This window comes from Histoplasma capsulatum (assembly GCF_000150115.1).
Source record: "Histoplasma capsulatum G186AR genomic scaffold supercont2.1, whole genome shotgun sequence".
Taxonomy (NCBI): Eukaryota; Fungi; Ascomycota; class Eurotiomycetes; order Onygenales; family Ajellomycetaceae; genus Histoplasma; species Histoplasma capsulatum.
The window spans coordinates 1,754,183-1,766,138 of record NW_025544801.1 but is presented as its reverse complement, the minus strand read 5'-3'; the positions used below and the strand labels follow the sequence as shown (position 1 = coordinate 1,766,138).

Genomic DNA, 11,956 nt, shown 5'->3' with positions numbered 1-11,956 from the left:
CTTAATATCGTCTTAGTATCCCCATAATTTAGTAATTTCCCTCTTCCTTCCCCTGAACGCAATGCTATTTGCATGCACCCTCGGGTCGTGAAAAATTGTTGTCAGCCACAGTTATTGTGGCGCAGTACAGAGCACAGCCCTCAGCGTGAAGATGTCCCTGCGAGTTGAAAAAAAATTTCTCTTTCCGATCCTCACTCTGATTACCACGTGTTGACCGTCGGCAGGAATGGCGACTTGGATTAAATGTATTTTTAAATGCATTGCGGAACCATCATGTATACCAGCATAATGTTTGTGGTAGGTCTCTTGCCTGCAGTTGTACTGTACATACCAGTGGCGCATGCGAGCGACATGTGGCCAAAACTGACAGGGAACGGGGAAAGAAGTTCCTTCTTTTCCGCCCGAAGCCATCCGTTATAAACCGCGGGAATAGCGAGTCCTAGGCTAGAAAATAAGAGATCCCGGCAATATTGTGATAGTAGGGTTGCCTGCGCGATGAATGCAGATAGGTTCAAGACAAGCCAACCTCCAAGCGGCATGAATGCACGAGCATGGAGTCAATGCAAAATGCTCATTGTAGACACTGTAGAATAATTGGGGATGATCTAGATCTTATCTTTATTAGTAGTGAATAAAACTAACGCCTGTTCATCACACGGGTCATAAATCTCGTGTGCTTGTCCATGGTATCCTTGCCGATTTTTTATATATCCATGAACGGAGTGCAGAAAGGAGGGATGTGTCGCCATGGAACTCTATCCTTACTTCCCCCCTGCCAGCTATTTAAGCTTCCTGGGACGCCCCGCTATCGATTGACCGTTTGAATGGACGAGAACAAAAGTGTCAGGGAGTTGGGAGGGTGGTGTGAAAGAGCAGGGGCCAGTCCTGGACTGTGACAGGACGGAGGGTGAACCCTTCGCTCGGTGCCATTTTGGTAATGTGACTTCGTGGTGGTGTAGACCCTTGGAGGAGAAAACAGTTGTAGTACCATTAGCGGAAAATCCCCGTTTCTTTGACACTTCAAAAAATTGGCCAATCTTCGGGAGATTGTATATGTCACATTTTGGATTTTAGTAATTAGTATTGCGTAGTAAGGAATGAGGGACAACCACAAAAAGCAACGAATATTTCATTTCGTCTTCAAAGGCTGCAATCATAAACTCATTTCCTGCCCTCTTCACTGCTATACGTTGTTTACAGCGTGGAATAATAGCGAGGATATCATATTGAACCATTCACACATTGTTGACATGAAGGTTAACGTCGCCCTGGGCTAATAGCTAGACTGATTAATGGCAACAGTGGGGGTTGGCTCGGTGCCATGTGAGTTGTATTTCAGTGTACGCTTGATCTCATGGTCGTCTTCTCGTCATCTTGAGCCGAGTCAGAAAAGCAGTTCTATAATTCTGGACGGATTTCCTCGCTGCATCGCAGCCAGGTGGCGTAGAAGGTTGTACTCAGGTGAGACGAGAGGTATCGAAGAACGGGCACCGACGTTTCTGATACTTTGTGTGTCGGCTAGCTCCTGTTCGAGAAAAAGCGAGATAGCTCGGAAGTTTCAATCGATATCTGCTTTCCTTTTGGCAGTTTATCACGTGACGGTCTATGCCAGCTGCTTCCGTTTTAGGTTAGCTGCTCCTTACCTTGACGCGAAGAACTCAGGAGATTTTCGAGAGTCAACCGCGACAATTTTATTGAAGGTCATTTGTTTCAGATCAACCTCTTCTCATCTTTCTGTATTTTTCCATATCTTCATATTTTGTTTACACACGTATGTCGCCATGCGATTCAACGCCTCTTGAATCCTCTCAAAATTTCCTCGATCCCAACTCTCTACGGAAGCCTCCTTTTCCTGGCGAGTAATCTTGACCTCGGAGTATTTTTCGAAGCTACTATCAGGGTTTCGCCTACCATACTACATACAAAGACGCCTTCCTTTACCTTGACCTTCCACATTATTCACAATGGCAGTGGAGTACGCCAAAAAGACAAACGCGGAACTTATTGAGATCCTCAAGTCCCGCTCACTACCACACACTGGGAAAAAGGCCGACCTAGTCGCCCGACTCCAGGAAGCGGATAAATCTGACGCCAATAAAGCTGCCGCGGCGGCGCCCGCGAAATCAACTGCAGTTGAAGATGTCATCGATTGGGATGATGATGCGCCGCTTGCTGAACCCGCTGTACCCACGAAACTGAGCACTAGCACAGCAACTGCCGCTCCTATAAAACAGGTCCCCAATCCCACTGCGGTACCCAGCCAGAAGGTAGATATCGATCCCTCCACCACTCATGATCTCAAAGTTGTGAGAGGCGAAAGCAAGGCAGGGACAGCTAGCACTGCGGCTCCCGGAGATAAGGCTACCCCATCAGAGCAAATTAACGGCGCCGACGTGAAACCAGAAGAGAAACCAGCAGTCGATTATAGCATAGGTCTATCAGCTACCGACCTGGAAGCTGAGCTCGCTAAAAGGAAAGCTCGGGCAGAGAAGTTCGGGATCGTGGAAGATTCATCCACCGCACTGGAGCAAGCCAAGAAAGCTATTGAAAGGGCGAAGCGGTTTGGCACAGTTACAGAAGATGCAGCAATTGTCAAGGGTTTGGATGAGGCGCTCCCGGAACGCACAAAGAAGCGGGAGCGTGGAAATGACGCGGGCGGAAATAGCCGCGGTGGGAAACGTCGCGACTTCAGAAGGGATAAAGGTCGCCCGGGGAAATCAGGAGGACACCGAGCATCGGGTACGCGACAAGGCAAGGGAGGGAACAGCAGTTCCTGGAGCGAACAAGATCGTATTGCCATAGAAAAGAGGAAAAATCGGTTTGGTTAAAGTTTCGGTAATAGCCTGCTGAAATTGCCTTGTTTCCATTTTCTTTTCTTAGCTCTGCTGTTTTTTTATTATTCACAGATTATCCTTTCCTTGTCAAAATTCAGTCATTTAAATATTTTATTTGTTGATTTCTTTGTAGTCTGGTTTGGGAGTTTACCGGCATCGGATTTCTGCTGTTATTCGGTTTTCTTTAAATAATGCATTGCTAGTCAAATGGAATTTTTTTCCCCCGTTACTTTTATCCCAGTTGTTCCTGGCACTCTCAGTGACTGGGTTCTTACGCACTTTCATCAAATGCCCATTCGTCGGAGGAGGAGATTCTAGAAAACTGATGAAAGGAAAGCTGGTCATTATGCTCCGAAAGGGACCACAGCCCAGGTGGAAGACACATGACTCCACATATTCAACCACAATAAAAAGAATCACTTCAAACACACAAAATGACCGATTCAGTTGCTCTTCTGCTTCTTGCGACCGTATTTCCTTCATCTCTCATCAGGCCATGCCTCATAATGCGAGCTTTGTTGTGGAGTAAACATTGTAGCGGCTATATTAAGAGACACCACTAAAAATAATAGCATCAAGTCAGCCTTGTGAAGGAGAAAAATGCAAATCAGCCCCATGAATTCGATGCGTACTTCGTAAGACCGTAATTAGATTGCATAAGGCCCATTCTTTCAACCAGTGGAATTTCACCATTATATTCAAGATATATGTGTGGGCCTTCGCATCTAAGCGCCGAGTGGACAGGCTTTGACTTGGCGCAGTTGCTTTGACGGGAGCAACGATGTCCCTACACAGCTGAATCATGCATGTACTCTGCATATGGATGGATCATAGAGGTTGCAGGATAACCACAGGGTTGCCCTTGCAGGACAAGGGACGAAACTTGGGTCCTGCACATTGGTCAACTTCAACTCCTCCTCGCTTCTCGCCTCTCGCCATCATTGTCGAAGAGAAAAGGCATTATTTAGGCCATCTGAAGAGCTAATGAAGAAGACTTTCAAATGGTCACAGGATTGCAGCAAGCAGGGCGGTTTTCGCCTGTAACAAGAGGCGCTGATCAAGAAAATATGGTATGCTGTCACCACCCCGGATTAACCACTAAGCAGACTCAGCTTCATATGGGGTAAAAGAAGATAGGTATTATGCGGGCTGGAATGCCCTCAAGGATAGATCATTATTGCCTTCCTTGCTCTTGATGAGTAGGTAACACACTGTTTTGTAAGAACGACCAAAATGGATCCATACAAGAAGGATTCAGGCGGTGAGATAGGCTTATACTTCGTAGTGGAAAATTTCTCCGAGTTTTGAATTCGGGATAAACTATCTGCCCTGGCTTTTGCCTCTCCCGTTTGGGGATAACTTACCCCACGTTAAAGTTCCTTGAAAACATTGAGCCAACGTGATCTATGTGCCTATCACCAAGAAACGTGTTTTTCTGGCACGGACTAATATTCAATGTTATTTTTGTCCTTTACAGTCATCGTCTGCCCTTCGCTGCACGACATTAAGGTCAGCATAAGGAGGTGAGAAACTAACAATCCAAAACGCTTAGCCGAAAATATCCGTTACCTATCATGGTTATCTGGGTTGAAGCGATTTCGGATGGGTATCGCTTTCCACAATGGCCTAAAGGAAAAGAGAAACGAGCCCTGAATCACTGTGGTAGCGCCTCGCCAGAGTCGCATTCGCATGCCCCGCTACGCTAAATCTTAGGCTTGATAACCCTGTCTGCGAATCACGGCGCCGTTTGGCTTGTCCAGGACACAATTGGCTCTGACAGAACGAAGGGCTCTACGCAGTAAAGACCTTGGACAAAGATTCGACTCTTCGCAGGGAGGCTGTCCCGCAAAATTCGCAAATCATCGCATTACCACAAACTATCAAGCAGATATTGTTGATGATATGTGTATAAACCCCAGTGAGGGAGTGGTTTGGTGACAGATCAAAGAATCTGGTCTATTTTCCTATCTATAGCGATTATGAGGGGTATATCGATACGACTTGATGGAAGCAGATGGAATTTGAGGCAGCATGATTTGAGTAATAATTGAAAGGGTTTTGGATTTCCGTGAATATGATTGGCATGCTGAAGCTTCAAGAACAATTAGCTGATCGCCCAGTTGGAAGACGGGTTGTTTACGGCACGGCACGTCTGGTAGTCAAGGAGATCTCACAACGACTCCTGTCCTGTTTTGAAACCTGATAGGCAGCCTATATTAAAGGATTACTTGATCATGCAAGTAACTTACTTTAGTCTGGGGCGCGGCATAGCGAGGTGACAAACAACGAGCAAATCGAGTCAACCTATGAAGCGGCATTGAACCCTTGTAGCAGCACCCATACTTTCGACCCGTGACTTTATAAGTCGAGAATGAATGGCTAACCCTCGGAGCGCAAAAAAAACATAGGCGTTGAGACTGGCTGAGAGATGCAAGCGGAGTCACGAAATTCCGGCAATCTGTATATTGCGATGGACTTTATGATGGACGTTTTCCCGCTGGTAACCCACATGATCCGGCAGCCCTGAGTCGCTTGATACCTTTTTTGAGCAGCACAGCCGATGTCTTCGATTGTTGCGATGCAGTATCTGGAAAATGACTGGCTGATATAGATTCTCTACAATTCTAGGGCCTGGAATGGGTTTATTGCTTCTTGCAGCGTGATTGAATCTACTCCTTATTCAAATTATTCGAAGGAGGACAATATGTCGCATTTGACTAGATCAACAGAAGGGATCCGTGCTGTGTTCTTGTTCGTAGGCCACAAATCCCCTAACGTTCCCCAACATACCCACTGTATCCACTGCGGCACCAACGGGAGCATATCAGAGAGCTGGATTCCCGAAGTCCAGCTTCCTTGCCATCTGCAGATACTCCTCACTCAACCATCGACTTCGCACAGAACTAGAGGTCGTTTGGAGGAGCGACGCCCCGTGACTCGCCACCGCCAATAAGCCCGGCCCTTGAGAAAAGTCTGGTTTTTAGCGGTAAACCCCCAGCAGCCGTCCGTACCGCAACGTTCTCCGAAACTCTCCCTTTACCTCATTGATGGATTTCGGCTATAGTCTTCCCCAGTCACAAAAGGCCCTGTCCCATTACTGAACCTCACAGGCGCCCGACTCTCTGCATCCCTGTCCACTCCGTAACCAAGGAGCCAGGACACAATGGCCCCTCCTTGGACCTTAAAGAGAAGTCGGCGGCACTTCAATGCTCTTCTTTTTCCATTAATCCTCTTTTTTTCGCCCCTGTCTACCTCCAGGTGAAAATTTCACGATTCTCATACTTTTATCACCAATTTTAGCCCTAATCGTCGATCTAAGAACCCATTCTGCATAATGATGGCACGCATTGACGTGGCCGTCCTCTAGTCGTTTGCCTTACCAATTCCCTTTGGTCCCTGCCACGTCCATTAGCCACAGCTCACTGCATTAAGGCCCTAACGGACCCGCCGTGTGTGGCGAAGTTGCATATAGGAGGGATTGGTGTACAAGTGTCTTGACGCCGATGATGTTAATATTTCTGATGGTTGTTAAAACATCTATATTATAAGAGAGGCTTGCTCACACATGAGATTTCTATGACATTGACGTTGGTGTTGACGTCTTCCTTCATTAACCGTTGTTTATTCCATTTCCTGTACAATTATTTCTGTGAAGGAAATATTACTCCGCCTACGTATGGTGTAGGCCACTGTGAAAGATATCAGTGCTTCCTCATGATTGCTTGCCATAGAGCAAAACGAAAAGGAATGGAAAAGTATAGCTCTGCCTGTGAGTCACCCTATCATGGCTGGATTTTCAAACCTCCGGAGGTAATTGAAGCTCTTTTTTTGACCATGATGCAGATACGATACGGACATCATATCCGTACAGCTCTCAAGTCCCCATCCGGTATGGTTCCGGGGCATTCTAGGCATAGTGAAGTTTTGGAAAGCTGGTGCTCCGACCTGAGGCGAGTATTAGAACTGAGGTCACACTATGCCCTCTCATAGATTTGATCGTGGGCGGATGTTAAGACAGGAGGACGCAGCGGAGCTGTCTCAAGATGGCCACCTATCCAGAATCCCGGGTATACCGAATGGGGGTCAATCTAGTTTAACGACAACTAGATCTGGGGTACAAAGAGCTTTTTTACCTTCTAGAACTAGACGAGGTTCGTTAACCTCGGAAAGCGAGAGTTCGTTTCGAGGAAGGATTCCAACTCCCCGGAATACTAAAATTCCGTCAAAAGAAAACGGACAATCCTTGGGAATTCCGCAGCCTTCGACAGTTGGTTCCATCTTGGCACCTAGCTTAATTCCGCCGATGGGAAAGATGCCCCCCCCTGCCCAGCCTCAATTGAAGCCAGGCCATCCAACCACTGATTCGTGTGGGAAAGCATCTTCGGCAGAAGGGCGATCCCGTAACGTTCTACGAAGAAAAGCTCCGTCAATAGAGCAATACGCGGAGCGTACTAGGGCAGCATCGGATACGTCAAAGCTTGGCTTTTTAGGTTCCAATACCTCCTTGTCAAAGATGGGGGAGAGTGAAAGCCTATTCAGCTCAGAGCCCATTTCAACGGACAGGCCCCACAAGGATCTGAAGAGTCAGACTCGGGACCAAATCCAGCTTCTACAGCCAAATGCTCAACAGCGCTCCAGGGCCGGCGAAAGTCAAATTCCTCGCATCCCCAAGGATATCCCAAAGGAACTGGCCGGACTAGTAAATGCGGTAAACGCAACGGCGCTTCCTCCTCCGACTCCTAATTTCACATCCACTAGCAGCCCTTCCACCAGATATTCTGAATCTCCTGGGCCATGGAGTAGCAGAACGTCCACTCCAACCTCCATGTCTTCGTATTCACCTGGGATCATTCATCCAACAAAGATAGGATCACGTCTAAGGCAACCAAGTCCCGCTCTCTCGAGAAGCCCGCTTCCTAGACAATCTACTGCCCCTGTTCCTTCCACCATTCCTCTCATTTCCACCAAAGATGGAACTCCCCCATACCCAAGAACACCGCGCAAAGCTCAGACACATCCTCCTATAACGGCAATCAAAACTGAAAAAGACGAACGGCAACACGGTGACAAAAAGAAAACCTCCCAACCTCCTCGCGGCCCTCCACCTCGAAAAACGGCCACTAAATTCAAACCTCCAAAGACGAAGGAGGACGATTCCACTCAGATGTCAAATAAAAACTCGGAGATCCGGAAAGAGAAGCAGAGTATCGAGCCAGATCAACGCAAAGTTGAAAATGTTTCTCGGCTACCAGCTCCAGCCTCAACCTTTCGACCACCTCGGCCCAGCCGTGAGGGTACAAGTGACCTAGAACTAAAACCATCCCCCGTGATTCAGAGTAATATGGCATCCCTAAAGCACTCGGGACATAAACGTCAAGCATCCAGCGACTCTGCTCATGACAAGTTTCATAGGAATATTACTATCAATTCTTCGACGGAATCGTTCCAGTCTAAAGGCTCGGACCGGATTCATAATCGATATGCTTTTCCCTATCCCGCTGGTAACCAGAGTTCCAAAATTGCTACGGTTACGAAGGACTCGCTGCCTCGTGCAAATACAGCTTTAAAAAAAGACCCGAAGGAAACTAAAGAGCGTTTGGAAATTAGCGGGACACGGCGGTTTGGGATATTTTCAAGAAAAGGAAAATCGGATACGGATATAGTTGGTTCGGGATGGAAAGATAAACCAAGCCGACGTGGCCCTGCTGCAGGAACCGGCCACGAAGGTTATCAGAGGTACGCCCAGCGGGGCCGCAGATCCAGCATAAGTAGCGCTAATGGAAGAGCAAGATCCACAAGTGCAACTCCTCCATCTAGGAAGGGCAGTTTTGCTAGTCAAACAGAATCGGATTTGGATGACTTCCTGTTAGATCGCCTGGAGCCAGTCATCATTAGTGGACGCGGGGTCAATGGAGCAGAGCTCAGTCGAACCAAGAGTGCGGAAAGCGCGAGTGGCGCGAGTGTCACGTCAATTTCAAATTCCTATCCTGGTCCACAATATTCGAAAGCCACCGAGGATTCTTCAGAATCACTGATTCTAGGGACGGGATGTTCCTCCCAGCCAACCGAAACTTTTGATTCTTTACTCCACAGAATCCATCGAGATGAAGAAAACCAGAGCCTAGCCAACCGTCGATCTTTTCGCAGGTCACAGGTCTTTGAGTCGAAGGAAAAAATTACAGTTCCACTATCTGCCAATACTGAGCTTCCCAAATCACGTTCATCGATTGACAGTGGCAACACTAGCCAAACATCCTTTTCCCAATCTAGCGTATCTATTACTATGAATGGTCACGTTCATGATCCGAAAGATTACAAGAAGCCGGAGAAGAAATCAAAGTGGAATTTTTTTCAACGGAGTCACCAAAACTCGCGAAAACGTTCCCTTCCTGAACCGAGCCCTTCTGTCGAAGTGCCAGTTTCCATATCTAAACTCCCTGCGTCCAGGCAGGTAGCTCACTACGCACTCCTCGAAAACGAGTTTATAGATTCGGAGTCACTCAGAGATATTTTCCAGGGGATCGAGGAATCACCCACTAAGGAAGAGCTTGACGATACTGAAGAAGTGCCCCTTGGGCTTGGATTGAAACGAGAGCATGGTCACTCCGTTCTGCTGCCATCACCCCCGCTTTTGGGAGGACATGACTTCGCAAAACTTCCTTCGTCACCAAAGGTATTTTTCAATAAAAACATCTTCGACGACAATGAAGCAAGCGATTCTCGGCCCAAAGCGGATGTTCGAGAACAGCGACGACCTAACCGACTTGCATCTGTAGGAAGAATTCCTCTCGTAGTCTCTAGCCGAGACACGGAGAGAAACCAGCCTATCCCTTCATTTTCTCGGCCCTTTAGCAGGGCCGATATGCCTTCCTTAACATCCACTGCCAATTCCCAACCTGTACAATTTTGTAATCCAGGTCGCCCTCCCGTGGGATCTCAAACTGAAGCTCTCCCTAGCCATGAGTTTTATTCAGAATGTGCAATTTCGGACCCTTCCACCCATAACATTCCAGGCAATAATCGGTCATACGCCCAAAGGAATCACGAATTTTTGGCTTTCCCGCGCAGGAAATCTATAGCTTCTGGCTCTAGTAGTTCAGAAGGCTGCAGGAGCCTAACTGCCGTAACTGCTGTTGCACCACAACCTGGTTCAAAACTTAACGAAGACGAGATCTGGAACGAATATGATGACTTCATCGATACGGTTTTGTCGCCTAGCGCGGTGCCTAAAGAAATAAGGTCAGACTTTTCCCAACAACGTTTTAAAATGGCCACCCGTGCCAGCAGGGCTCTACAAAGGGAGCAAGGCCGAATAAATAATGATGTCCGTTCTGTTCCCATATCTTCCGAAGATCTGGCCCCACATCGGTCAATGTCCTCCGCAAGATCAAGCAGTAGTTCAGTACGTCTACGCAGATCTATGATAATTTCCGCTCTACATTTGTCAATGTCCGAATCTCCTTCAATGTCTTCCATCAACCGCTCTGGCGGCTTCAGCAATTCGAATACCGCAGAGCTGCTAAATCAAGGTGGTACACTATCCGCCCAACGACCAGATTTGGAATCGGATACGATTAGAGAAGTTTCACTTCCTACACCTAAGAACAGTGAAGCGGATCGGCGCAGAAACACAATACTTTTTGATAAAGCAGAGCGAGATCGCAACGGTGCAGTCGAGCAAATCAACCTCCGGTCTAGCTCCCTCATGACCAGCCGCTGGTTGTCGTTTGGACGAGTACTTTTCAGCCCTGCACACAACCATCTTCAAGGCCAACACCAGGGTCGAGTTCTTGTTATCGACGGCTTAGGAAACGACGATTGGTCATTTTACTGTGCATTAACTTATTCTACCGCAACCGTGTATAGTCTTGGATTCTCAGGGCCCTCCACAATTTCCAGTAATCCCGCAGCCTGGCGGCCACCCTCCAATCACAGAACTATCCATCACGCGAATATAGGGAATCCATTTCCGTTTCCAAAAGGGTTCTTTACGGCAGCAGTTATTCGATTCCCGGCTGCCTGCTCAGAGAGTGGATTACGGGCTACGATTTCAGAATGCAAGCGTGTCTTACGACCGGGCGCATATTTAGAATTGAACGTCATGGACCTGGATATGGTGAATATGGGTAACCGAACACGAAAAGCTGTTCGTATGCTAAAGGAGCGCATATTTGCTGCGGATCCAAGCACAAGCCTCAAACCCGCAAGCGACAATATCCAAAAATTGCTTGGAAAGCGAGGGTTTGAGAATTTGAATAGATGCATAGTTGGTGTGCCAGTTGCAGGCACTCTTTGGAGCTCATCTAATACATCTAGTTCTAATCAATCTGTCACACCGTTGCACCCGTACTCCTCGAATCCTACACCCACCAATCAAGGGGGTAGTAAACAAAAGCGGCCTCCATCAGACGACCCCAGTGTTTCTCTTGGCGATCTCCTTTCGAATTCGACCCCTTCGGAATCGAATGATGAATCCATTGCAAAAATGGTAGCCAAAGTTGCTCGTTGGTGGTATACCCGCTGCTATGAAGCTGCAATACTACCTGATGGAAATCCGGATTACAGCATCTGGGCAGACAGAAGAGTACTTCGGGAATGCCAAAGACGCGCGACAGGATTTCGGTTGCTCATTGCTTATGCACAGAAACCAAGCGAACCTCGAAGGACGGCCAGTGTTTAAAAAGAAAGAGCAAGGAACCCAACAACACCTAGTGAGGGGAGGTAGATTTACCGAGACTTCCTTGGTGTTCCTTTGGGGTGAAACTACTAAAACCCGTTACTTCTTTTGAGCGGAATACTTTTATTATCAATCATCCTAACGCCAACAGCCTTGACGAGATATCGATATCGAATCCTCTTATCTCTATTCTACTTTTACGATTTAAAATACGATTACGAATTATGAACGATTGTACCGATCGATTTCCCCGTTTTGGTCTATAACACTAAAAAATGAGACGGGGCAACCAATCCCTAATGCCAGACATGACGAAGATATCCTCAGCGGCCTCGCGGCCCATCTCGTTTTGATGTTCTGTACATTTAACTCCTTCTAACATTTCTTCCCATTCTTACGGCTGGTCACGTTCTATTTTGGGTGCATTTATTTTGTCTATGTATAT

The 11,956-nt window shown here is 47.3% G+C and overlaps 2 protein-coding genes across 2 annotated transcripts; both read left to right on the top strand.

Moving 5' to 3' along the window:
* Positions 1–1,735: 1,735 nt before the first annotated feature.
* On the top strand, positions 1,736–3,063 carry HCBG_00560 (uncharacterized protein; the record flags this gene model as incomplete). The annotated part of the gene is made up of 1 exon (XM_045427610.1): positions 1,736–3,063. The coding sequence occupies one exon, from the start codon at positions 1,965–1,967 to the stop codon at positions 2,826–2,828; it is 864 nt and encodes a 287-aa protein (XP_045291585.1).
* A 3,747-nt stretch (positions 3,064–6,810) lies between these two features.
* On the top strand, positions 6,811–11,514 carry HCBG_00559 (uncharacterized protein; the record flags this gene model as incomplete). The annotated part of the gene is made up of 2 exons (XM_045427609.1): positions 6,811–6,985; positions 7,064–11,514. 2 exons carry the CDS (start codon positions 6,811–6,813, stop codon positions 11,512–11,514), a joined length of 4,626 nt encoding a protein of 1,541 aa, XP_045291584.1.
* Between the last annotated feature and the right edge of the window lie 442 nt (positions 11,515–11,956).